Source organism: Vavraia culicis (genome assembly GCF_000192795.1).
Source record: "Vavraia culicis subsp. floridensis unplaced genomic scaffold supercont1.12, whole genome shotgun sequence".
Taxonomy (NCBI): domain Eukaryota; kingdom Fungi; phylum Microsporidia; family Pleistophoridae; genus Vavraia; species Vavraia culicis.
In genome coordinates, this window is record NW_007360615.1 from 51,920 (window position 1) to 78,099 (window position 26,180).

Genomic DNA, 26,180 nt, shown 5'->3' on the forward strand with positions numbered 1-26,180 from the left:
AAGGGAGATATGGGCGATACTTCATATGACTTGGTAACAAGTATTGTGAAGCGTTTGGGAAAATAGCTACAAAAGTGTGGACAGGCATCTTATTATGTATCAGTTTTGTATCGATGGACAGCTTAGTGCATTTTTTCTTCGTCTGACATTGGTATATGTGCTAGCAGCAGCTTTATTCAACACTACCTCACACACCTGTTCTGTCAACATAGTTCTCATGTGTTTACACCTGCCATAGTCATTGACTGTCAGATCTATGACCTGTTTTACGCAATTTATACTGGAATTGTAGAGGCAACCCGCGACCCTTTCTGAGAATTATTGTTGAATTTTGTTCAGTGCCTACAACCAACATCTTGAAGAACGTCAGGTATCGTACCGTATGTGAGCAACTGTTGTTCAGTGGTAGGATCCGTGAACATTTCCATAAGCAGTGTTTGAAACGAGCGTGATGGTATGAAACAAAGATCTTATCACTTGTAGCGTAAAAAGATAAAGCATTTTGGCAGAGTGGAGATAAGTAAGCCATTCAAATCAATATATTCATAGTTGCAACGACCGGGATAACAATATTGAAGGTACAATTTAAAATCATTTATTTTAACGTGTTTTCAAGGTACATGTAATTTTTCTTTTCGGCTCCCTTAACAACAGCATGCCAAAAATTAGTGCGCATCTGCAATTGATCGGCGAAATATTTACCGGTAAATAAAATTATCGGGCAGCTATCTCTGATACTATTGGATGAGGATGATAGCTGCGCAAATAAGTGAATGCCAGTTCAAGATTTAGTAAATATTCTCTACTAACCTAACAATCGTACATAGCACAAAATGAATTGCTATCACCAAACAAAACCGTGCGTAATTCTCGCACATATCGTGGATAAAACCGTGATAGTACCCTGCTCTGGCCTGTTGCTCAAATTAATACAGAAATCATTGCCGTATTTGTACAATAAACATTTATTAATTCTTGTTGGTGAAACCATTGTTTGTATCCAAGCGAAGAGCCCACATCTTGTCATAGCGGTGCTTAACATTCAAGTTGGAAGTAATTTAAGCTTTGAATTAGTGCTTTGTGCACAATATTAGGGGCCATTTCAATTCTTTTTATGAGTTAATTACATAATCCATTCTAGGATTTATTGAAAGCCTATTTTAGAAGATCTAAAATAATACGCACGATTGAATCATATTCGAGTTTAATATGCAACTGCAAGTGCGTGTGTATTGTTTTCAATTTTGATACTTATTTTTGATGTCAAATAGATCAGATCAGTTGCACTTATTGTTCGCATCTATATTCAAATATTATTTGTTTGGGATAATTCACGGTCACTATATGTGCAATGGCGGACCTTACCGCGTAGTGGTATGCGATTAATTAAAAGGCAATTTGCTGAAAAGCCTATTATAAATTGTGTTCACATGAGAACACCATGTATTTCACAGAAGAACGAGTCTTATATTCGAATACGAGGCATATTTAATCAGCAACCAAGTCAATCTCGTAGGGGATGAGAATGAAGTACGGATGGTGGACAGAGCAATTCTTTATATCGGTGTAAAAGCACTTGCTCCTAAATAATAGCAAATCGGGAATACTTAGCTCTGCTATACACGAGTTGCTTTAATTATATGTATGGTATGGTGCAATCTTTGTACGGTCATTGCTGCGCTGAAACCAAGCAATAATAAAACTTACAAACAGATAAGACATTAAAAGATAAAAATATTTATTAATAATGTAATTTATAATTAATGAAAATGTTCGGGATGCAAAACTATAAATAAAAAAAAAAGATTGGGATGGGTAAGGAAATGAACGACTCACTAGAAGACCACAGCGAGGAGGAAATATTTAGCAGCCAGATAAAGAGAAAGATAATAGAAGAAACAAATAAGTGTTTAACTAAGAGACGGAAAAGTGGCGTGAGTGTTAAGAAGGAAGTGAAGGTGGGGAGTGGTAAAAATGCGAAAAATAACAGCAAGTTTTGCAAGAAATGTGACAAAAAGCTGCGATTAATGTGCGAATTTACATGCAGATGTGGAGGTGTGTTTTGTGCGATGCATAGATTTCATGATCAGCATGGCTGTTCGTTTGATTACCGGAAAGAGGCTATGGCTAAGCTTGAGAAGATGAATCCGAAGATAGTTAATGATAAGATTACCAGGCTATGAATTATGGTTGTTACTTACAAACATTTGCTCTGGTGTATTTTCTAATTTATATGTTACGATTAAAAAAGTAATTTGATCTTATGTTATATTCTAGTGTATCTGAAATTGCCGTCTTAGTTTTAAAGATTTTGTATTGTGATTTTAGGCGTGTTTTGTTCGGTTCATTGCGTTGTTCACGCTTTTGTGCTTCTAGTGCCCGCACAAAAATATAGAACGAGTCAAATAGTGGCAATGGTTCTTCTGTTATCGCAAGTTGATACAATCGAATGGATACCTGAGCATGGCGCTGGAACGAATAAAATACGGGTGGATTCGTACGTTGTCCTGGTGTTAATATTATCAAAAACATGCTTTAATATGGCAGAAAATATCAACTAATTTTTAAAAACAAAAAATTGCACGCGATGTGGTACACGGTTCCACGTTATACCTTGCCGATGCATTATATGAATTAAGCACGGTAGTGTTAAGTGAGAACAGCTCTGCTCCCTTGTGTTGCACAATTTTAAGGAGCTAAAAATTGAGTTTGAATTGAATAGTGGCATTTTCTTATCTAAAATACGAACACAGAGATGTAAAAGTATTTGTTTCCAATCTTTGAGCTGCCATAACAAATTTTTTGACGAAAAGATCTTGCCAATCCATTTTTTTTAGTATTTTCATCGAATCCTTGACAATTAATCGCTATGATCCCTGCTTGCATAGCGCGTATGTTTCGCATTCGCAACATTTCAATTCCTTCCAACATAGATCAGCCAATTGTATGTGCCAGAAATGTGCGTATTGTACCGATCCTGTGCCCATACCACTCATACTGTCACGGAGCAACCATGGCAGGTGAATTTACTGATAATTTCAGTTACACATCACGGATGTTGCCAAATATTGCAGCAAAACGCCTTCAATCAAACCCATAATAACACGTTTATACCACGAACACATCGTGGTCTAGTTTCCATAATTGCTCTTTACCATATTTAAACATGTGCTTTTGCGCGTGTGGAACAATGCGCTGAATATGGACCCGGTTTCAAATCAACTAACAATAAATTATTGCCACACAATTCGGAGCACGGGTGAAAGAACGATCAGCATTAACTCAAATAATCGGTATTGATATGAAGTAAAGGATGTTTCTTCATGGAGTTAGTACCTATAGCAAGAATATGTGTATCGGTGAGGATTAAGTTTGAGCGAATAAATTTTACTATAATAATTAGAATTGCGCTTTTTCTGTGCAAATGTTTTTAATTGATAGCCATTACTCCCAGTTGTACGAGTTGACACGAACAACGATGTACAGATCTTCGCAAAAAAGCAGCATCGTTTAGAGATAGCAAAGTTATGCCAATGCAAGGATCTGCAATTACCTGATCTATGAACAGGAATAGCGTATGACTTGGCATCAAAGCGGGTGGTGAACAGCAGGCCAGCATGTTTTTCAGAGGGCCAAAGTCTTTGCGCCACGGATAAATTCATCAACAAGAATCGGTTAAGAACGAGATTACACAAAATGAGCAAGCGGTAACCGTAAAAGCAAGGAGTACGATGTTTTACGGACGAGCGAGTTTTTGAATTCGGTAAAAATCTGGTTGCCTGTCAAGATGTAACGGTAACAGCTGGTATATGCACACTTCAGAGAGATCTTACCGCCACGGTACTAAGAAGATCAAAAAATCAATGCTAAAGTAAACGACTGGCAGTCCACCGCGAAAGGGGTCGCTTTTCAGTGAATTTACCAAAATGCAGTGTGTTGTCTAAAAATTGGTTACAATGGAAATTTAGCGATTTAATGTCGTGGAGGTAGTCCATCGGAGCAAAATGATAAAAACCACGTAATAGATCAGTTTAAATTTTTATTATATCCTAAATCTTTTGGTAGTTGCCATTGCTAATAATACACAATGGTCTGATATTGATGCTTGTGTCATCCATTTTAAGTAGTTTTATCAATTTTTTGTCTCTCTCCGTGTCCAGGGTGATGTCATTCTCTAAAATGAGCATTCCGTTTTTCTCTTTGGTTGTCAAATTAAGCTTATCAAGATTTTTCTTTATAACCGTAGGTGCGGCCACATTGTTGATTCTCAATATTCCCTTTGGGATCAACTTCTCAGATGCTGCCACATTATGTTTCATAACAACATCTATCATCCTGGAGGACTCTTCATTCGTAAACATTAAGAATGTGTTTGCAGTCATGCACTTCAAAAAATTTTCATCAGCACCTTCCAGTGCTTTTTTTATGATCGATTTTTTACCAAAAATAATTTTGGTAGCATCGCGTGTCATCTCCCTCATCCTGTGCAAGACTTTGGTTCTTACTGGGTTCATCTCAAACAAAATAATCTGATTGTACTTGCTAAGGCACTCTTTAACCTTCGTGTAGTGAACCTCATTTTTCTCTCTCTTGCTAACCACTGCGGCCATCGGGGTCCGGGATTTAAAACGGTGAAAAGTTTTTACAGAGATAGGCCAGGGCACAAGAGTCGAACCGAGGCGTATGGAGCCTTGAATGGTAAAATAAAAACAAAGCACGCCATATAGTAACCAACAAGAAACACTGTTGATTCTTAATAGCGCTGAAACCAATCAAAGCGCTCAATTTTTTAAACAATCGATATTATTGTTAAAATGATCACTTGAGCTTCTGCATTTTTAAGCTGCCCCACTATCAAGAAGCTTGTTCTTCATCCCACGGTTTTCATTTATAAGGTGATTTCCATCCTTTAGAGCTTTTAATTCGTTTAGGACATTTTATACCCACCGATTAAAATTATCACGTGCTATTCCATGTAGTTACAGTAAATAATAAACTTTTACTCGCGCTACTTCCCATATTGCAGTTTTCCACCATGTGATGTGTCCTGAATACGTCAATGTAACTTATTCGACAAGCACTGCTCTCCTCTAAGTTTGTTATGTAACTTCGCTGCCCATGAAAATCTCAGTAAATGAGGCCTTCTGTTACAAATGGTTGTATTAAACGCTCTTATGATCCGAACATGTTTCATGCCCTGTAAATAAACGCAACTTTATCGCTACGGAAGTTGATCAGTGATTTACAAATGCTACATATTAGCACAAAAAATTTACTTATCACTCCATTTGCCTTGCAACACTCCTCACAAGAACTCAAAAACGTTCGTGCATGTGATAAAAGTTGCTTTTGTTGTGATCAAAACGTGATTTAGAAAACTTTTATTGCTCTAATATTGAACGCTAGGCCTGCTGTTCAGATTCTCCCAAATTTGTAACATACGTACAGCACCGAAATAGTTATCAAAATCATCACCAACAGCACAATAAATTTTACACCTCCAAATTTACCTTTCTTTGTCTTCTTTTTGTCACTCAAATACAGGTCTATTGCACTATCAGCTCCATTATTAGCATTCTGTCTTATTCTTTTAAGATCCAGCTCTATTTTCTTCAGCATTATGAGTGAAGTATCAATCAAAATTTCGTTTTCTTTGTTTTCCTTCGCCGTCATTCCGTATTGAACGCCAACAATTTTATATATACGATAAAAGGGGAGTTAAAGGAGATTAGGGATCAGTGCACACAAAATAAGATAATTCATTGGTACAATTACGAAAAGGGAAATAGTATGTGATTGAACTCAATTTTATGTTGTGAATCTCTCGTTTGCCGTTGTTTAAGCGGGCACACAAAAACAGCAATTTAAAAGGTGGCTTTGATCGAATATAACGGCTAACTCCTTAAAACACCGTCATAGAGCATTTATTAATCTACAGACACGGATGCATTCGTTTGTTAAATCAAGACAAACCCCGAATATCCTTATCTATCGCCACAGAGAGACAAAAATCTTTTGGAATACCAAAGCGTGCCGTTGGTTGGCATAGTGTGGACTACTACAAGGATACCTACCACTGTCAGTAGGGCGTAGAAATGGTTTGAAGGTCAATTAAATTGTCTTCCGAATCGATAAATGCAATGTAGAACGAGAACATAGCTGAAAAACATTCCATGCCATTTAGCACTAGTAAATAATTTAAAGACGAAACAGCAGCAACAATTATCACTGGCACCATCTGTGCCGTTAACAAATTATATAACACAAATCTTTCGATTTGCTTGTGAAAAGTGACATTGAGATAATGGCCTAATAGGTTTAGCAGAATTTTGTACCTGAAAACTGCATACAAGTGATTTTATATTACATGTTCGCATTATAACGCCCCAATAACGCCAACTCATATATTCCACAGTGTGCGCATCCCGTCCCTTTCATACTCCCGTCTTAAACGCAAATATCCTTATCTTTGTGTTTCCCAGTCCAATAGCGCCTTGTGCATCCTCGTCATTAATTATTATCAAGGTAATAAAACGATCCGATAAATTCGAAATATCCTTTTGGATGAACATAGTACCGTTCGGAATGCATGTCTTTTGATTATTTTTTATCTGAGACGCGTAGCACAAGGAATTAGGCACGTTATTGATTGGTAGCAACGCTATCAACATGATTGATTGCACTGTGTCCGAATGAACACTTTGATTGATCCAAGGATAAAGATGAAGAAATATTAACGGGGTGCAAACCACGATAAAGGATCCAATGATGGATAAACACCTGTTAAATAGGAAATAATGCCTGAAAAATCATAGAATGATCAGTGTTTTGCGGGTATTAAGTGACATGAATATTTGTTAGTAACAAAGCAGTGGTTTTATAGCACTATATTTTAATCGTACGAATATTTCCAAACACAGGCAGTTGATGAATCATAAACAATGTTGTAACACATAAGAAATAACAAAACAGTGGATGAACCTTAAAAATATTTGTATGGCAGGATTGATGCATGCGATCACCATCTTAACAGCGTGAAAATGTCAAGATAGCACGGTTGATTGTGTTTTGTGGTAAATTAGTTTGTGTCTATTCCTTGAATAGTTACGCTTAACCCTCTTATTTTATTGGGATATCATCCGGCTCAGAATGTGCTTCATCCATACAAAGACAAAATTGTAGTAGTTCGTATTTTTTGCTCTAATAAAATAAAATGTAATTAAAATTTTATTGCAGGTGCTCTTTAAATGGGTGTAATGGTACCGAGTAGGTTTATTATATTGTGAGGGGACGAGAGCTTAATTCAGAACTAATCAAGGGCAATGAGAAAAAGATTTTGCTTCCTTTAGGAGTATTGCCCTTCCTTCCAACATCAGTCTATCTACAGCTTGCTGGGCTAAGGATGAGTACATGGTGGCCTCAATTTTATAAATACTTACCACACAAGCAGGCACTAGTAATTATGTGAGGAAACTAAGGAGCAAAACTACGAAAAACTGTGTAAATAGCCAAATTCTGTTCACTACTGCAAAAGCAACCGCTGAATTTCTACTTGAGCAGCAATTCACGGCGTAATTATATGTAAACAGCTTAGCTGGTGTTCATAGCACCATAAACGACAATAGAAGCCCCGTTAAGCCATATAAGCCTCATCTTACATATTGCTTTGCTTACCGCCTGATGGATCGTCTCGCCGTTGCTTATAAGCTCAATTAGGTTCATTCCAAACATATCTATATCATAATCAGTAACATCCCACAGACATCCTAGAATCACCTGAGCAGTGCTCAAATATTTGACGGGAACGCCTACTTTTTGGAAATTTTGCCTTTCTATCAATTTCACGCTCGAGCATCCAAAGAGCAACAACACCGATGGAGTGTGCATCTGGATATGCTTTACACCGCTACCATGTCCAAAATAAGCAAAAATGTCTGTCTTTTCTGATACAGCTGTATCCATGCCATGCTTCTCTGTAAACACAGATATTCGTTGTTCTGTCTTCCCTAGATTCACACCACCTGCGATGCAACTAATCTTCAGATTCCGTAATGCCAGATGTTTTTGGTTCCTAAAGGCATATTCTGAGCATGAAAGCCGGGATACGTTGCACTTGCTTAGCTCATATGTCCGTTCGAAAGGAAACTCTGTCAAATTCTCATCCAGACATATGGTGATATTCTTTTCGAATCTGTAGTTCAACTTGAATGATATCAGCTTTCCAAGGTCGCTGTCAATGCTATACCTATCGATCCACCATCTCTTTACATCTTCTGGATTTGCTACCTTCCTCTTGATGGTTTCTTTCGACCTGTTCAAAAGCATGCGCAATGCCACGATCTTTTCATTAATTTCGATGTCCGCCTTGACCTTAAAATTGTTCTTGCAATCATAAATTACCAGCTTGCCGTCCCTACAATAGAAGAGATAAATGTGCTGACTGAGGTCAATCATACGTGTCCGAAAATCGCTAAAACTCATCGATACAAAATTTTTGAAATCCCTGTATCTGTCACAGCAGTTTCTGAATCGGATTTGCCGCTCGATTCTGTTCCGCTGCCAATCGTTATTGAACTTCACAGAGATGTTGGGATACACTCCGCTAATATGAGCAATCCTATCCAATAATAACAGCTTATTCGTATAATCGGAATATTCTTCATCATATCTAGCATGTTTCTGCCCAGTGAGTAATGCTTTTCGTGCATTGTGGTAGTCTCCTAGACAAAAATAGGCAAAACCATCTATGCTGTGCCGGCCTCTTTTCATTGATACCAGCTCAGAATACCTTCCTTGCTTTATCATTTTGATGTCATCAAGTTCCTCTAAGGTATGGCGGTACACCACCTCTTTCGTATTTATGCCCCCATCACATACTTTAATAATTATTTGACCCGTATTTTGTGCGATCTTCAGCTTTTTGGCCCTACCCGATGATCCTATTTCCTTGATAAACACATCGTCAATCTCGTACACATCTTCGCAACAAAGATCCCAATAGTTCCATATCCACTCTTTCATCGGCTTATACACGAAACCCTTCGTATAAAAACCGTAAAACTCCAATATTTTGGCTATTTTGCCTCTCAACTTAGCGTTGATCACCGCCAATAACATCTGGAGTCGCTCTTTATTCACATAGTGCCCCATCCTGAACTTTATAACCTCAAAAGAGGCCATTAGCTCCTTATTATTGTAGTTTTCATCTTTTAGGATCTCAAATATGGCTTTGCGTATCTGAAAGTTGCCTCTTTCCCACAGTGCTATAAGCACTTTCGTTCTTTTCTTCATCTTCTGCGCAATTTCAAACCCTAACTGAACATGAAAATGGTAGTCTTCTGCATTTTTGTCCATTTTCAAGATGCCGTTTATGATCTCTCGTGCAGCCCCCTCATCGATGCCATTCAAATCTGTAATTTTGTCCAAAACTTCATTTTTGTACCGCAGAAATGACATGGGGGTACCACACAAACTTTGCTACAAACACAACATTTGTTTTTGAACGGTTCAGCTGTTCGATTTATTTCTGAGCTACCAAATTAAAAATTCAGTTCGGTGTTCCTATGGAAATACGAGTTGTAGAGAATTAGAAGGTGAATGTGCCCCTGAAAAACACGAGGTACAACAAATGCCCAGTTTAATGCGGAGAAAACACAAAGTGTAAAATACATAGCAGCACAAAGTTGAATACAGACCATAAGTAAAATACTCTTTCGTTTAAATTAAAATACCTGATGTAATAAACAATCTGCGGGTGGATTGCCATTAATACATGGTCGTTGTAGAAATGCCATACACATGGACATGATTGAAACGCGCTAATTCTGGCCAAAGATCTAGTCATTGGATGTTGAGTGCCTGACCAGAATGCCATACATATGGACATGATTGAAACGCGCTAATTCTGGCCAAAGATCTAGTCATTGGATGTTGAGTGCCTGACCAGAATGCCATGGCACTTTTACACCGTAAACACGTTCTCGTTAATGCTCAGCCAATCGCAAAGCGCGAGAAATAACTTAGCACTGAGCTCTTACAATACATCCAAGAACATTACACAGCTAATCAACAATCTGTTGTGTAACGGTACAGCCTGTTGTTCCATTTATCCCCAGTCCTGTGAAAGACAGGTTCCTTATTTCGATAAGGTCTCCCAACACGATCATTCAATCGCCACTCAGCCCCTTCATTCTGATACTGCCCCATCACATACCACTTATTTCACTCGAACCGTTTTTTCTTGCACCCATTTACACACCCATGTCTGCTCCTTTCAGCTGGGAGAAACAGTACAAAAGAACATGGGAAAACCTCAACGAGGACGAAGAAAAAAACGTATCACTCGAGAAGAAACTTCATCACACGTATGCACCGTACAAAAAGGGCATAATAAGGCATTTTCACATCATCATAGATTCATCTGCATCGATCGAGCTGAACGATTTTCTTCCCTCATTCCGGTACCACGTAACGACCAAGCTGAACCATTTTATCAAAAAGTTTTACGATGAAAATCCGATTTCTATTCTCAGCTTACTCATATATCGGAACAACAGATGCGAAAATTACATCGTGCTGGACAGGATGTCTGAAACTGAGAACTTTTTTGGCGTGGCAGGGACAGGTGAGTTTTCGCTGATGAACAGCTTGAATGTTTCGCTTGATTTTCTCAGCAGGGACGACCATATAAAAGAAATTTTGGTAGTTACCGGCTCGTTATATACGATAGACTTCGAAGAGATGCGTGCATTTAGAGATATAAAGGTACATTTTATAGCACTTAGGGCAGAGGTGTACTTTTTTAAGAATATTGCACAGAAGACACACGGCAAGTACTACGTGCCCGTTGAAGTATCTGATATTTCCCTTTTTCTTGAGTCGTTTTGCATGCCCAATTCGATTAACTCTAGTTCGGCACTCAACCTGCTCAAGCTCGGGTTTCCACAGGCTTTAACGGGCGATTTGGTCTGTGCGTGCTGTTTCAGGTGCAGCAAAAAAGGCTATGAATGCCCGGTGTGCCACACTAAGGTATGCAACCTGCCCATCAAATGCCCTATTTGTAAGACACAGCTGGTCACGTCGAATATTCTCTCACAATCGCTATACTACTGTTATCCCCTAGAAGACTTCGAGAAAAGCAACGGGGTGTGCAGGGTATGCGGTGGTGATGGGAGCGACCAATGTAAAAAGTGTATGAGTGTTTATTGCGAGGGCTGTTGCTATTTCATACACAATGATCTCTACTTTTGCATTTATTGTGATTGATAATAATAAATGTGATTTTATAGCACTGAGCAAGCACGGTATACGTTCTAACATAGTTGAGAAATGCCATGGAGCGGTAGGCATATCGATAACGGTGCGGCACTCATCTGCACACAAACACTTAATAATGAGTGTTAATGATCAAAAATGGATAAAACGGGGTTCTCCTACTTCACAGTTGCTGAAATAGTTGCCCTGTCTCTTTGAGGGTGATACTGGAGATATTTTATTATTGCCGTTCACTTATTTAATGGCAGTTTTTGCAGTGAGAAGCTTACCGGTGTCGGGGTTCATGAATTACAACGCCTTATGATCGGTCTCAGAACACCAAAAAGTGTGTTTTTTGAATGGTATGGTGCGCAAAGAAGTAAATGAATGTACGTTTTGTGGAAGAAAATGCCTGAGGAGTTGCTTTTAAGTAGTTTTAATATGCTGCACGTAACACAACGCTGCTACTAATTACTTAGTAACCCGGTTGCATTTGCATATTTTATGATTGTATCCGCTCTTGTGCATGCTAAAAGCACGCTTTTTCGCTATTTTCATGGATGCAAATCTTTTCTACCACATATTCCGTATTACTGCATCCGATCCAAATACCACATCATGATAGCTTAAGGGAGAGGTGCTGTGAAAATCACACTCACCAAAAACACCATTCCCTGTCCTAGCACGTAAAATTCCCTCATTTACACCGACTAAAATTTGCGTCAATTTCGCAACCCCTCGATGGACAACCTAGTAGGAATAAAAACAAAAAATTTCGTTTTAATAGCCAGCGATATGATAGTGCCAGCATCTATCCTGTGCGTAAAGTCAGACGAGTCCAAATTCTCAAACATCTATGACACCGTTGTTTTGGCACACTGTGGCTCATTTCAGCAGTGCTGCGGCCTGCGCAATCTTTTCACCGAGAGTGTAAAACTACAGGCACTTGACGGGCAGGTGCCGCTCTGCTCGCAGACAACAGCCTTTTTTGTCCAGAATTACATTCACAGCAGGCTGCGCCAACAGCCCATGGAGTCAACATTTATGATAATGGACAAGAACAGGTCGTTGTACAGTGTTGATCAGTACGGTGCCATGTCATCCAGCAATTACATATGCATGGGATATTCGCGGTTCTTTCTTTATGGTTTGTTGGACAGGGAGTACCGTGAGGACATGACGGCTGATGAGGCCATTGGTCTCCTGCAGAAGTGCGTTGATCTGATGAAGAACAGATTTTTGTTGAACTACCAGCGCTACATGGTTAAGATATTTGAGAATGACCAGCTGAGGAGCGTTGAGTTGAAGCCTAGTGTTAATTAAAATTTGATTGGCTGTTAGTACGCGTGGGGAGACGTCCACCATACGTGGGAGTAAGGAGAAATGCGCTAAGAGCTATCACGGGCAAGGTTAACAGTTGCGTGTGCATAAGTGGTAAAACTTGGCGAACAAAGCAAATCGTATGAGTACCGCTCATGCTAGCACAATCCTAATATTTATGAGGCAACGATCTTAAGGCAAATCGTATGAGTACCGCTCATGCTAGCACAATCCTAATATTTATGAGGTAACGATCTCTTGATCGATCTACCGAAGGTCTATCCCTCCAATATTTGATTTTTTGGTCATCTGCAACACCTCGCATTTCCAAAGACTAGCACCATACATCCCACATGAATTTAATGTTTGCTGTGATCAGCAAACAAACGTGTTAAGACTGCCCCACACCAAAATTGGTGGTTCGTCCTCCTCATCCAACATTCGTAATAAATTTTCGCCTACCATTGCGCACTTTTTCTCGTCGTACAGGGCATTTTTCACTTCGGCCTGTCCAAAACATTTCTTATCTTGTAATTGAAGCGTGTTCAAAATTACTTCCCTGCTTTTTGCAATACGTGAACCACATATTCTTCCCTCCTTACAAAAGAAGGTCTCCCACATCGTATCGTTGCACTCGGCCTGGTACACCCCTCCTTGGAGAGCCCTCACAGGCATGCCATCAGTCGTAATAAATTTATTTTTAAATTGTTCGACCCCTCATGCAAACAGAACTGCAAAACACGGACCTTGTTTTGATACTGGAACGGCTAAACGATGGGGATGAGGGTGTGCAACAGTCTGCGATACAGACACTCATTGTGTTTCTCAAGGATCACAAAAATACGCTCAAGCTCAGGGAGCACATCGGCAGCTTGGAGGACACATACATGCGCATGCAGGAGAGTGAGAACAAGAAGATGATGGCAGACATTCTCTCAGTCATAAAGAACAGCCTGGACCTGAGGGTGCACGGCAACGTCATTCCGCTCAAGGAGTGGGGCCACCAGTACGTAAAGGAAATGCTCAAGCAGCTGCTTGAGATGTACTTTGAGAACTTGAAGTGTTACAAAGAGCTCGGCAAACCGGGGATTGAGAGCGATATGGTCCGGGCGTACGAGGTGATGGAGAACGAATGCATACGCTTCTTGTTCGACACAAATTCTGAGATCGATGCAATCGATTACCTGATCGAGATTCACAAGGAGCACAAGATCCTGGAGTACACCGACCAGCACAACAAGAAGAGAATCCTGACCTACCTGGAAGGTCTAAACAGGATGGGAGATGCTTTAGACGACGTAATCTTCAAGATATACGAGAAGCACGGCATGCTTATTGATCAGCTCATCAACTACCTCTCGCGGGGCATGGTCACAGAGGCCTTTCTTTTCTGTGAGAAACTGCCGCCCGCGCTCAAGCTGCAGGCCAATTTTATTTTCCACAAGCTGCGCCTCAGAAAGTTTAGAAATTCGCTGTTCAGCTACGCGCTCAAGGATTTTAAACTGAACAGAAAGGAAATCAACGCGACAAAGATAATGGGCTTGCTTGGACAGTGCATGGCGAATTACGGCATTGGCGACTTTGGTGCTGATGAGGAGCAGCTCGCTGAGAATGATAGGGATCTGAACGCGAGTATCAGCGACTGCTACCTTTATGGTCTCGTGTACTGCAATACTACGCTTGATTTCTCCATGTTCACGAATAAGGTGAACGGGCTGCTGGCATTCAGCATGAACAGGGTTGAGGAGGAGGAGGTGGTGATGGCACTTATACGCGAAGGACTGGAAGAGAATCCGTGCAACGAACTGCTGCTTGCAACGTTTCTTGTGGAGACGTATGGTAAGGAGATACTTCCTGTGGAGCTGCTCATTAACATTCTCAACGACATTCCGCCTGAGAAGAGCACGCCCAGCACGATCGACTACCGTGCAATTGCCGCGTTTGTGCTTGCAGCCAGCCCGGCCTACATCTCGTCAAGGGATGAGGTGCTCACTGAGACATTCATCAACCTCATCGAGCAGAACAAGGGGAGCAATGTGGAGAGTCTGATCTACATCCTTGCGCTCACCATTTTGTACTACAAGAACACCAACAATCCTGAGGCACTGATAAAACGGCTCGACACGATGGGCATGCACGGCAAGCAGGTGTTAGTGCTGCTGCTCGGCATGATGTACCAGGGAACAGGTGATACGTCGATCATCGAGGAAGTGCTCACCATCTGCTTTGGTGAGCAGGAGGTGTCCAGAACAATGGAGGAGAATGAGGGGGAGGAAGGCGACAAAGGCCGAGCAGAGAAGAAGACAGGCATTAGGATTACCAAGTCGGATGACGAAGAGGCGCCAGGAAAAGGATCGGTCAACAGCGAGAGGGGCGAAAAAGCACAGAATGATGACGGGCAGAAGGGAACGTTGACAACGCTAAAGACGGATGTCCCTAAAAACGATGGTATCAGCGACATGGACAGCTCAAACAACACGGAGGGTTTTGCACAAAATGGACATTTAGAGCAGCTGGGCCTGATCGCCATTGCGCTGATTTCGATGGGAGATCCGCTCACGTGCGTGATGGGCGCACGGATTGTCAACGCATCGTCACTTCTCGACAACGTTTTTTTGAAACGTGCAATTCCGCTGTGTCTAGGGTTGCTGTTCAATGGGACAAACAACAACGTTGTGCTTGATGACCTTCTTCGGGGCATTACCGGATCGGATCATGGTATCCTCATTTCCAAGCTGTTGGGCATCGGCCTGGTGTGCTCGGGCAGCAACAATTCGACCGTTCTTAATGCTTTGAAACTGGTCAAGCGGTGCAATATAAGGCACTTGGCAATGGGGATGACCAATCTAGGGCTGGGCACGTGCACCACCGACCTGTACAACTACAAGAACAAGTTGCTCAACGCAAAAGGCCTGTGCGGCGTTCTGTTCCTCATGATAATGTTGCTAGACGGTGAGGAAAGCGCCATTTTCAAAGAGCCGTACTTCTTCCTTACGATGCTGCCGGCCATAAAAACAAAAATAGTGGCGACAGCTAAGTTTGTGAGTGAGACTGAGTATGAGTTTGTTGAACGGGAGGTGAATGTTGGCAAGCGGATGGATGTTACGGGAATGAAGGGCACACCGCGGGAGATAACCGGGATTTATAAGATGCACACGCCTTTTACGTTGAAATGGGATGAGAGTGGAGAGAATGAGACAGGATTGATGGACTTCTTTGAGGATGTGATTGTGGTGAATGAATAAAACATGGTTGTGATTATTCCTTGTTTGCGCCATGAGGTGCGTTGTGTTGGCATGCCGTTTATTCGGCACTGTACGAACGGCTTTTTCCGATGGTGGAGTGTTGCTGCTGTTAAGTGCACTTCTTATGCACAGCTCTACCAAAATGAACGTATTCGGTTAATTACTTGGATAAACCGTGGTGCATTGTAAACTTCTCCTACATAACAAATCTGCTTCAAGGTTGGTTACATCATGGCAAATTGCGTATTACAAACGGACGTGGTAGTACGGAGCAGAAGTTTATAGGCTCTTTGGCGAGAAGAGGTGTGCAAACCACTCTTGTTGCAGAATCCTGCACGAAAACCAAGCAGGAAGATTTGGTATAAATGGTCTAGGTTATGAATGCATACGAGAAGAGGTATCTGAGCAGTAGAATCTGGCAAGTTGTGCGTGTCAAGGATACCGCGCGAAGAGAATGGATGACAGACCAGTCTATGCTTGGTCTCTGATTGATCAAGGACCAGTGCCACGTTCGGTCTCGGTATACCAAAAAAGCGTATTTGTCAGGATGTTCCAAGTGTGTGAGAACATAAATTTACTTACCGATCTGTTACACATCACGTGGACAAGTGGCATACCTTGAACTGCAATATCAGTTTTTATTTAAAAAAATTTATTTGCTATCACCTCAGCACCGCACAACAGTCAAATTTTCATTTCGTTGATTGTTTTTGTTGAAAGTACTCCTCAATGTCAAAAATACATTTATAAAGCATCAATTGCTCTATTTACGTTTATAAAACGCAACAGTATGTGATAATGGTAATCTGCCATTCCTTTGGATTTGTTTTTTTACCTTTTTTTCTCGATCGCTTTCTCTTCGTAAAGGTTAAATATTGGTTTTCATATGCAACCGTGCTTTCATCCACTATTCGTAGAAATGGCAGAAAACATTTTAAAAAACGAATTAAACACCAATTTAAAATTTTTAATTTGGTGCAAAGATGCGAATAATGCAATTCGCTCTTTTTGGAGGGATCAATACATCAAAACGAGTAAACCAATTAAATATTGAAATGCATTTTTGTTATATCAAGAGATTGACTGTAACCATACATTGGTTGATACGGAAAGGTGAGTGGTCATAGGAATAGTGTTTGATACCAGCATAGGAGCACGTATGATCAAAAAGATCACGCTTGGTTTTAATCTCGTTCTGCAATAAACTAGAATGCGCAATTTATCATCCGATCTTTTTTGATCGTAGTGTTTGGAAGGGGTCTCAAGGCACGAGCAAATTACTAATGGATGCGTACAAATAGAATTACGGGCATGTGGTGGTTGTAATACGTGTATAATAGGGAAAAGGATGGGGCGAGTGAAGCGTTTCTTTTAATTAACCAAAAGTAACGATGAATATACCGAAAATAATGAAATGAAGGAAAAAAAGGAAAGTGGCAGCACTCTAACGGAAATCGATAATTTAGCACATTAATGGTGATTAACTGTGTGATTCATCCTAAAAGTGTTAATTTAAGCGACATCACTTTTTACGTTTTTGTTAATTCTGTGCGTGTTGCTTCTTGAGATATATTTGGATCTAAAATAGAAATGTTTTGTATGGCGGTGTAACTTACGATTATAAGTGATCTGAAATGAAATTGATCACTGATTGGGGAACCGTTGATCCGATGTTAATAGCACGGCAACTTTTTATTTTGTCACCGAAACGAAATCTGCACCGATATGGCCAGCGGATGTGCGCTAAAGGGAATGTCATTCGTTGTGTTAAAGAAAAGCGCTGTTTATAGTGGAAATTCCTATAAAGGATAGTAGCTCTCCATCGAGGAGTGTTCTAAAAGGCATTATTATGAGATATGCCATTTGGGTGAAGAGCTGCGAACCGATCTGTACGTGGTGTATCTGTGATTCCGTTCGGTCCGCACACCAAAAACAAGCAAATGGTTTCGAGTGATCTTCCTCTGACATTTCATCACAATTTATTTTGCGGTCATGGCCCGATTTGTGCATTACGTTTTTCCGCTGATTGAATGGCAATTTCATCAGCACAAACAGGCGAATTTGCTTACCACCTCGTTTGCTTGCCACTTCAATTGCACATCACTACTTCGTTGGCACTTACCTACCGTTCCGTGGTGTGAACAAGCGTGTTCATCACCCGTAGCATGAACAATTCATCATTATTGGCCGTATCTCAGCTGTTTTGCGATGATAGCTAAGTACACTCTTCGCGAACGGCTATATTCACCATTCATGAGAAGAACCTTTGTTCAAAGGCCCTGTCATCCTTGCAATTTCTCACCTTAAAATTTTTTATTAAGATTATGAAAAAGGAAAATACTCGAGCACATAAACATTCCCTTAAATAATATACAGTAAATCTTTAATAACTGGTGCACCGGTTATCGGTGCACCTCTGTGGCATTATTTAACATAAAACTATGATTTGTAAATTAAGCATCGCCACTGCGCTTCACATCCTTCTAAACCGCTTGAGCTCTTCATATTCTATGTCATACACACTTTTTCGCCGTTCGTTGACGCTATCGTCGAGTGCCCTGCCGCTCCATCCGACAAAATCGGTGTCGATGACATCTTCCTTGATCTTTCTGTCGAAATACGCGCCGTACTTCTCCTTGTTATAGTTCATGAGGCACCTGTCAAACAAATCCTTATCTATTACCATGATGCTGTTGATGATCTCGTACAACACGCCTCTCTCCTCCACGTTCCAGTAGGTCTTCGATGTTTTGTACAGGTTCTTGAAGATCAGCGGCAGGATGTGCGAAATGTTCCGCCGGAAAGAGAGAAAAAGCACAGGAAGGGAAAAAAGCAGCTTTGTGATGGATATGAGCGCGGAGTTCTGCTCTTTGAGTGCAAAATTGAGAAAATCACAGATCATCGGTATGTACGGGTACATGTCTCGGCACTTCTCGTTGAGCACTCGGAGCGTAACCTCCATTATGAGTGTTCGCGTGGGCGTGTTCGCCTCAAAAAATATTTTGCTGAAATGGACGAACACCATGTCCATGAAGCCGTCACTGCAGTAGCATATGCTGGTGAAGAGCAGAAGAACGTCATCGCGGTAGCAGAATGCGTTCGAATTCGTGAACAGCGGCAGTACGTAGTTGATGAGAAAGTGCTTGAGCTCGTGCAGATCGTGGTAGATGTCCTTGAGCACGTAGAACGAGCATATGTCCAGCAGCACATCTATGCACTTCAGATTCCTTCCGTTCTCTATGTAGTACACGAGTTCGTTGTAGATGCAGTTTTTTAGCAGATGGCGGTACTCGACCGCCTTCAGGAGCAGGATCTGCACGCATCTGACGATCATTACGCGTGCCTTCACCGTTACCGTCCTTATTTTTGCAAAGAAATTTTCAATTTCCCTCTCTTCGAATGCGCTCTTGAGCACTGTGATCGAGCACTTCGGCGAGCTGAGATACTTCTTGAATATATCGATGGCGTACTCGAACAGGCTTTGCTGGCTGTACTGGTTGTGCTCGTGCTCGCCGGTGAACGGCTTCATCTCGATGGTGCGTTTTCTCTCCTCGCCCGAGTACAGAAACACCTCTTTTAGCCTGTACACGATCGATTTCTCGTCCTCCAACACCGTGCTGTCCTGAAATAGCATGGTTTCAAGCGATTTCAGGTACACAAAGGTGCAATTGGATGGCATGTCCTCGTCTCTAACCGTTTTTTTCGTGCCAACACCCGTTCTCCCGCTTCTATCCGCACCAAACACTTTTCTGCCCTGTTTCCTCCTCAATTCCTGCTTTGTCTTCGTTTCGTGTTTCGTTGCGCCGCTATTTCCTCTCGTCTTTTTCCTTTCAAGTCTCTTGCAGCTCATGAAACAATGCAGGTGTCTTTTTATCGTGTTTATTAATTCCTTTTTAATCCCAAAATGGCATATATTACTTATGTTTATATTCACTGTTGCTGGTGTTTCTGATGCACAGAACTGTGCTTCCCACACGAGCGCGCCTCAGCTTCACGATACGTTCGTCGTCCTGTTTCCTTCCGTTTTGTTGTTCTGGATCGTGGTGAGTTTGTGGCACCCATGCACATGAAATGCGTGTTGCCAAGCAATTTGAGTGCTCAAAGAGGAATTTTCATGCACGTCACTGCGTAAGTACTTGGGCCAATTTACTTTTTTTAAAAAATTTCTGTAATAAATAAATCGCCATTTTAATTCAAAGAAATGAAATATCCAAGTAAAATTAAGGTTTCTCTGACATACGATCAAAAATTGCTGATATTCCCCTCCCCAGCAGTATTCCTGCTGTCCTGTGTCCATGCTCCTTCCAATTTTTGTGCTCGCACAGAAATGCGTGTTACTACCTGATTAAAAGCCTATTTATTTGAACTGCTGTACGTGGTGCGATTCAGCACGCCGAAATCAACTAAAATCAAGTTTTGATATCAATGATCAATTTTTGTGCACACGATTAAACTAAAAGATAAAAAACATTTTTTGGAAATTGAAATAATAAGAGCAAATCAGCACAAACCATTTGCAAGACGTGTTTGCTCCCGAACACACACCGCGTGCAGGAATGGCGTATTTTGGACGACTGCCCACGCCACATTCTGATCATTTGATAGTTTGCAACGGAATTAAACAAATTCGCATGAAATTGTATGTTTGGACCGTTCAACAGATGAGAGCAAAAAACGTATCGTTTTTACGCCCGGTGCAGCCGGTTGCACGCCAGATACTACAGAACCATCCGTAATGCAAGTTTAGCACCAGAATCACAGGCATTCATGCAAAAAAAAAGAAAAACGTGCACAGCACGTGGTATGTGTCATTTGTAGCAATACACATTTTTGAAATGTCATTTCCTATTTCGCCGGATTGCACAAAAATATTTCTACTCTGAAATAAATTATAAGTGATGAATTAGGAATGAGAAATATTTTGGTAACATGGCTAAAGTTAAAGATGGAGCTGCAGATTGTGGCATGAAATGGACAGAAGCACCTTCTGAGGGTTTGAGGCTGAAGCTGTTTGGGAAGTGGTGATTGTAGCGATGATTGGTGTTTTGACGGCTCAAATGGTAAAAAATGGATATTGAATGTGTCCGTAACTGGACAAAAACAATGGCAGCTCGGCACAGACAGCTGGGCGCATTGGTGCTAATTATGAAGTAATTTCTCATAATAACACAAGCTATTGGTTTTACCTACCGTTCCGGTTATATTCTACATCACAGAACCATTTGCTGTTTTTGCAGGCATGCAATTGTTCTGCAACACGTTTTGCTCGCCATTTGTATTTTTGCCGGAACTTGAAAAATTCTGAATGCTCCGCACCCTCCCCATCATGAGAGCAGCGCGTAACATCACCCTCTAAGAACCATCTTTACCCACCAAACAGGTTGCTGCGCCAAAAGGTACTTCGGTCAACCAGGCGTGGCAGGTCAGCAACGACTTGTAAATAAAAAAATTGCAAAAAGCGTAAACGTTGTGACAGGTCAACTTTAAATAAAAGAATATGACACTTAGTTTATTTTACGAAACGTGGTACCGCAGCTGTGTGAGTAGCGCTGTCTTTTCTTTGTGATCGCACGGTGCCGTTGCGCGATAGCAGTTTTTTGCGGCATCAAAATGAACTGGGATAAAGCGGCCCAGCCTTGTGGATTGGTACAAGTGCTTTTGCAGGAGGGTAAGCGATTTGGCATCACATGCGATAAGAATTGTGTGAATGGATGAGAAGTACCACAACGATTGTTTTGATGCTCTTTATTAGCACTTATTCATCTAACATGGGTGACCGGTAGGTACTTTACCGGGACTAGGGCGTGCTTACCTGCGCGGTGTTGCTGCCACAATTAAGACCAGGGACACCATTTGATTGGAAATAACCGCTGTTTAAGCAGAATTGTTAGATTTTGGTTTTAGTTCTGATGGCAACAGGTCATCGCTTATCGTATGAAACTGCAAGAATAATTGATGTAGCATTCGTGTGGTTGAGGTATTTGCTTAACAGGCAGTGCCCCTCTTCTGTGCACTCATCCCTGCACGGCATCGGATAGAACGTGGTGTAGATGCATTTTATTGCCTGAGAGATGCTTTGTTTGTTAAAGTTAGCGTTGTGGAGGTGCTAAACAGCTTTATATTGTGGCGCGGTCTAACCGGTAATACCATATGAACGTGCTTATCGTTTTAAAGAGGTGTAAATAGCGATAGATGAATTTGCTCATCTGGTGTAACGAAAATGTGCGCAAAAATTGCCTTGCAACCGCAGATTGTGTGCTTTGTTGCCGTTCTGATCCTAATTAGGTCATGACAACCATTGTTAACGCATTCATTGAGTGCTATCGATCCAACGATTTATCAAGCACAGGTCGGTATGTGGTAGAAGAATAAAATTTGGCAATTTCCTTATTGAATATGAGACTGATCTGCGGACAGTGCATCGCATCTAACACCTTCTTAAATGCTTTACTCCCTTCATATTTCTATGTTGAGCGCTTGTAAGGAATATTAAGCGATTGAACCAAGAATTGTCTAAGCCTATCAAAAGTTTTGAACAAGGAAAACGTATCAGCTTAACTTCAAAAAAAGAAGCGGTAATAAAAAAGGGCAGGACACCAGAAGTTGTTTGGAGGGCAGTTCCTAGGCACAGATTATTTCGTTTATGGAAAGATCATGTACTATAAAATGACCAATGAACAAAATGAAGAGAAATAACCAAAATTGACCGCTTTTACCCTGTACGATACTTCCAAACCATCACATTTCTTCTATTTTTCATTAAAAGTATGTTTATTTATCTCCTCATACCACAACATGCGAACAACATGCTTTCCTGCCCGTTCTATGTCAAAAGTGTTTTTACAATTTTGTACCGATCAAAGATCCCAAACCAAGGAATAAGACATTGCAAGGTTTAGGGCGTGTTTTTAATCCCCAGGCAAGAAATGAATGCGTTGGTACGAAGAGATGTGTTTCCGAAGGACTCGGCAATTAATTAGGATCTCGTGAAATAAAAACCTTCGAAGCCATGGTAGGCGCTTAGCGCGCCTAGAGAGTTCGTGCGAAAGATGGCAGCTGAACAGGCTGTTAAGAATAAAATATCAGATTAAAACTACAGTTGGCAGTGAATAAACAACGAAATGATGTGCTCGTACCATTTGGTCATCAACTCTGCGGTATCTCACCAAGAATGTATTTATTTATCACCTCACATAACCGTACACGGTCAAATTTTGTGCGTTTCTTCACCTTCCGATCTGGCAGCAGGAAATACGCGTTTTAAGATCATTCTTTTGATCGAACAAGGCTGCCATTTAGTGCTTGGTAAATACATTTTGGGCAAAAATCGTGTTGGTGCACCGAGACATGTGCTGTACACAGTAGCGATGTGGCGCAGCGAATTTATTGTTGTGTCTGAGCCGGTTGGTCATTCTCATGCCACTCATGAATTACTGCACTGGCAGATTAACGGATTGCTCACAGCATTGCCGCACATGGCTCCGTCCCAGTGTGTTAAGACACTTAAAATGTCGTAGAGACTGGTTCTACCAATGTGAGCAATTGCAGGTTCTGTTGCACCACGCTACGCCACTGTATGCACCCTCAATTTGCTCATTTTTGGATACGCCCACAGAAACCGTACACCACCACGCTACGCCACTGTATGCACCCTCAATTTGCTCATCTACCCCAGTTTTGCAGCCCAAAGCGTTGCACGATCAACGCAACCGGTGCAAGTAACGCATGTGATACGGTTGTTCAAGCGTTACAGGCAATATTCAAAATTTGTATTTTTGCCACGAAATATTTGCTTTAAAACCACAAAATAAACCTTTTATCATAATTTGCACATTATTCAGAGCATCTGTCCGCCTTCGCGGCAGTATACCTCTTTTCTGGTCCGCTGAGCATCCCTACCGTGACCACACAGCCCTTGGTTGTCCGTACCAATGAAGCAATTTTACTTAAAAATCCATAAACTCATCCTTTTCCCATCATAAGCTGGTTTACCGCTAAATTCGCACTCAAATTGAACGGTATCCCTGGAATGGAGTAGACACAAGCTGAACGGTAAATATGCGTTGCCATGACTCCTACGTACTTCTTTGTCAGTTCATATCGGTCCGCTTCAACGCAGCTCATCTCCAAGGAATGCTCCCTTTTACAAAATAATTTGTTCGCACTCATGCCGTTCAACGCAGGTGCCACCATGAGAACGGCACCATACCATGCGCAGTTCATTGATCAAACACTTTTTAATCAACGTATAGCTGCTATCCCGCATTAAATACCTAAATGCTCCTTTAACGCACTTTTCACGTCCTCAATTGCTACTACTCGCCCCGTGATATGCACACACTCGGTGTACCGGTCGTGATTGCGTATTTCCATGGCAACGCCGTGCTTTCTTGCCAATCGATCGGTAAGCGGTGCCAACCTATTCTTATAGGAAGTATGGAAGAACACTCTCTCGCTGCGAATGCTGTCATCCAAGTGGGCGTGCTTATGTTCATCAATGCGCAATACCTGCGAACGAACGTACTCCTTGCACTCATTCCTGAGGTACTCCGCGAATTCGTCCGTGGTAAGGTTTAAATTGTCTGGCGGTCTCATTGCTGTGAAGGTGTACACCAAAATTTTGGTAAAAACTTTTACAAAACGCGGGCAGACATCCCAAAGGGACCGAAATGCTGCGAACAGCTAGGCGATGCGCACTCGTTTGTAAAAGGACACCGTATGGAGCACAAAACAGTGCATGTAGGTGCTAAAACCGTGCGTGTACGCTCCAAAGCAGTGCGTGTAGGCACCGAAACAGTGCGTGTAGGTGTTAAAACAGCACACATACAATCCAAAACAGTACACGCTCCAGAACAGCTCACGTACACTCCAAAACAGTACACACTCCAGAACAGCTCACGTACACTCCAAAACTACTCCGTACACTCCAAAACAAAAGACAGCCCCATCATAAAATGAACCACTTTTAATCCATCACCAGTCTCTTTCTCATCCACTGCACATTCCGGTCCTCTGCACGCTTCTCAATCACCTGCTCAATCGTTTTCAAGGTGTCCCTCTTGTATTTCATATCAGCAAAAACCTTCTCAACATCCTCAACCCTAGCATCTACGTTTGCAATGTATTCGGTAGCAAGCACATGCATGGGATTCATCCTCTTGATGAACATCGTGGCACTTTTAGTGCTTAAATTCTTGTTGCGTCTCCTGTTGGTGAAGCCTGTAACTAAAAGCCGCTCGTCACTGAGCACATCGAGCACGATTGCCTTTCTGGATGCCTGCCTGCCCCTCGTTAGGATGACCAGCATGTTCTTTTTGAAGATCGTTTTTTTCTCTTCCATACCAAGGGAGCGCAAAAAATATTTTTTTTATGCGGTGCGATGCGGCCGAACATGCTGAGGAGGGGTGACGAGGAAATGTACGAGAGGGTGAATAACGTGCTTTGACCAAAAAGTAATGGAAAGTGTTTGGTGATGCTGCTCTGCAGGATGATTAAGAAATATTTTTAGTAAAAAGCGGAGGATGAACAGCAATTTCAAGAGCGTGCTGGTCATCGTTTTGGGCATGTTTTTGCTTCTACGCCTGATAATTTTATACCTATGGCAATGAATGGCGTGTTCACTGAAAATACGCCTTTCATTCCACACAACAACATCGAAGCGCGTTCTTTAGAACTGCCATAACGAGGCACCCAAGACATAGCAAAGCAGAAAAAGCTTTTCTTCCCAAGTTATTTGGAAATTATCTTTGGTCCATAGGCGGCACGCTGTGCAGTTATGGTGCAGTACCGAGCGTATTTACTGCACCTTTCCAGCCGTTCATAACGCAATAGCTGAACAAAGAGCGTGACGGTGTAGCGTGATGTGACAGTGCAAGGCGTGATTCGATCGGCACGCAAATTTACTATTTGAGGATCTGAGACACTTCGTAAGGCATTGCTGGATGTGCTCGTTACTTAAAAATTAATTTCGTGTTTACTTGGTTCTCTATGAAGGCCAACTGTGCGTATTGCCTGGTTACGCGCATTACCTCTTCAACCGTGTACGCGGTGGTGCGGAGAGACGATGAAACGATTTTTAGCAGAGTGTGCCGTGGTGAACCGTTTTTGGAATTGCTGTTGATTCTTACGGTGAAGACAGCAGAGCAGGCATGGCACAGGGGACTGCTGCAATGGCGCACCAATGCTTATGAGTGCAATATCCGAAGTGATGAGCATGCAATGGCGCACCAATGCTTATGAGTGCAATATTCGAAGTGATGAGCATGCAATGGCGCACCAATGCTTATGAGTGCAATATTCGAAGTGATGAGCATGCAATGGCGTACACACCGATACAGTGTTCATCGGTACCACACCCGCTAT

At 41.5% G+C, this 26,180-nt stretch overlaps 11 protein-coding genes across 11 annotated transcripts; 5 read left to right on the top strand and 6 right to left on the bottom strand.

Moving 5' to 3' along the window:
* Window positions 1-1,823: 1,823 nt before the first annotated feature.
* On the top strand, window positions 1,824-2,259 carry VCUG_00912 (uncharacterized protein; the record flags this gene model as incomplete). Its single annotated transcript, XM_008075743.1, has 1 exon — window positions 1,824-2,259. The coding sequence occupies one exon, from the start codon at window positions 1,824-1,826 to the stop codon at window positions 2,181-2,183; it is 360 nt and encodes a 119-aa protein (XP_008073934.1). The 3' UTR covers window positions 2,184-2,259.
* On the bottom strand, window positions 2,230-2,532 carry VCUG_00913 (uncharacterized protein; the record flags this gene model as incomplete). Its single annotated transcript, XM_008075744.1, has 1 exon — window positions 2,230-2,532. One exon carries the CDS (start codon window positions 2,530-2,532, stop codon window positions 2,230-2,232), a length of 303 nt encoding a protein of 100 aa, XP_008073935.1.
* Window positions 2,533-4,019: 1,487 nt separating this feature from the next.
* Window positions 4,020-4,610, bottom strand: VCUG_00914 (uncharacterized protein; the record flags this gene model as incomplete). Its single annotated transcript, XM_008075745.1, has 1 exon — window positions 4,020-4,610. The coding sequence occupies one exon, from the start codon at window positions 4,608-4,610 to the stop codon at window positions 4,050-4,052; it is 561 nt and encodes a 186-aa protein (XP_008073936.1). The 3' UTR covers window positions 4,020-4,049.
* Window positions 4,611-7,193: 2,583 nt separating this feature from the next.
* Window positions 7,194-9,485, bottom strand: VCUG_00915 (uncharacterized protein). The gene has a single exon (XM_008075746.1). It carries the CDS (start codon window positions 9,454-9,456, stop codon window positions 7,591-7,593), a length of 1,866 nt encoding a protein of 621 aa, XP_008073937.1. The 5' UTR covers window positions 9,457-9,485; the 3' UTR covers window positions 7,194-7,590.
* A 775-nt stretch (window positions 9,486-10,260) lies between these two features.
* Window positions 10,261-11,265, top strand: VCUG_00916 (transcription factor ssl1; the record flags this gene model as incomplete). The annotated part of the gene is made up of 1 exon (XM_008075714.1): window positions 10,261-11,265. One exon carries the CDS (start codon window positions 10,261-10,263, stop codon window positions 11,263-11,265), a length of 1,005 nt encoding a protein of 334 aa, XP_008073905.1.
* Window positions 11,266-11,994: 729 nt separating this feature from the next.
* Window positions 11,995-12,576, top strand: VCUG_00917 (uncharacterized protein; the record flags this gene model as incomplete). Its single annotated transcript, XM_008075747.1, has 1 exon — window positions 11,995-12,576. One exon carries the CDS (start codon window positions 11,995-11,997, stop codon window positions 12,574-12,576), a length of 582 nt encoding a protein of 193 aa, XP_008073938.1.
* Window positions 12,577-13,292: 716 nt separating this feature from the next.
* Window positions 13,293-15,835, top strand: VCUG_00918 (uncharacterized protein; the record flags this gene model as incomplete). Its single annotated transcript, XM_008075748.1, has 1 exon — window positions 13,293-15,835. One exon carries the CDS (start codon window positions 13,293-13,295, stop codon window positions 15,816-15,818), a length of 2,526 nt encoding a protein of 841 aa, XP_008073939.1. The 3' UTR covers window positions 15,819-15,835.
* A 2,365-nt stretch (window positions 15,836-18,200) lies between these two features.
* On the bottom strand, window positions 18,201-19,691 carry VCUG_00919 (uncharacterized protein). The gene has a single exon (XM_008075749.1). It carries the CDS (start codon window positions 19,666-19,668, stop codon window positions 18,292-18,294), a length of 1,377 nt encoding a protein of 458 aa, XP_008073940.1. The 5' UTR covers window positions 19,669-19,691; the 3' UTR covers window positions 18,201-18,291.
* Window positions 19,692-22,928: 3,237 nt separating this feature from the next.
* On the top strand, window positions 22,929-23,480 carry VCUG_00920 (uncharacterized protein). Its single transcript, XM_008075750.1, has one exon. It carries the CDS (start codon window positions 22,940-22,942, stop codon window positions 23,333-23,335), a length of 396 nt encoding a protein of 131 aa, XP_008073941.1. The 5' UTR covers window positions 22,929-22,939; the 3' UTR covers window positions 23,336-23,480.
* Window positions 23,481-23,842: 362 nt separating this feature from the next.
* VCUG_00921 (uncharacterized protein) lies at window positions 23,843-24,564 on the bottom strand. The gene has a single exon (XM_008075751.1). The coding sequence runs from the start codon at window positions 24,411-24,413 to the stop codon at window positions 24,084-24,086; it is 330 nt and encodes a 109-aa protein (XP_008073942.1). The 5' UTR covers window positions 24,414-24,564; the 3' UTR covers window positions 23,843-24,083.
* A 105-nt stretch (window positions 24,565-24,669) lies between these two features.
* On the bottom strand, window positions 24,670-25,206 carry VCUG_00922 (uncharacterized protein). The gene has a single exon (XM_008075752.1). It carries the CDS (start codon window positions 25,156-25,158, stop codon window positions 24,784-24,786), a length of 375 nt encoding a protein of 124 aa, XP_008073943.1. The 5' UTR covers window positions 25,159-25,206; the 3' UTR covers window positions 24,670-24,783.
* Window positions 25,207-26,180: the final 974 nt, after the last annotated feature.

Coding starts and splice junctions, on each gene's coding strand:
- VCUG_00919 (XM_008075749.1), bottom strand. CDS start 19,668: ATGAGCTGCAAGAGACTTGAAAGGAAAAAGACGAGAGGAAATAGCGGC.
- VCUG_00915 (XM_008075746.1), bottom strand. CDS start 9,456: ATGTCATTTCTGCGGTACAAAAATGAAGTTTTGGACAAAATTACAGAT.
- VCUG_00920 (XM_008075750.1), top strand. CDS start 22,940: ATGATGTGCTCGTACCATTTGGTCATCAACTCTGCGGTATCTCACCAA.
- VCUG_00921 (XM_008075751.1), bottom strand. CDS start 24,413: ATGAGACCGCCAGACAATTTAAACCTTACCACGGACGAATTCGCGGAG.
- VCUG_00922 (XM_008075752.1), bottom strand. CDS start 25,158: ATGGAAGAGAAAAAAACGATCTTCAAAAAGAACATGCTGGTCATCCTA.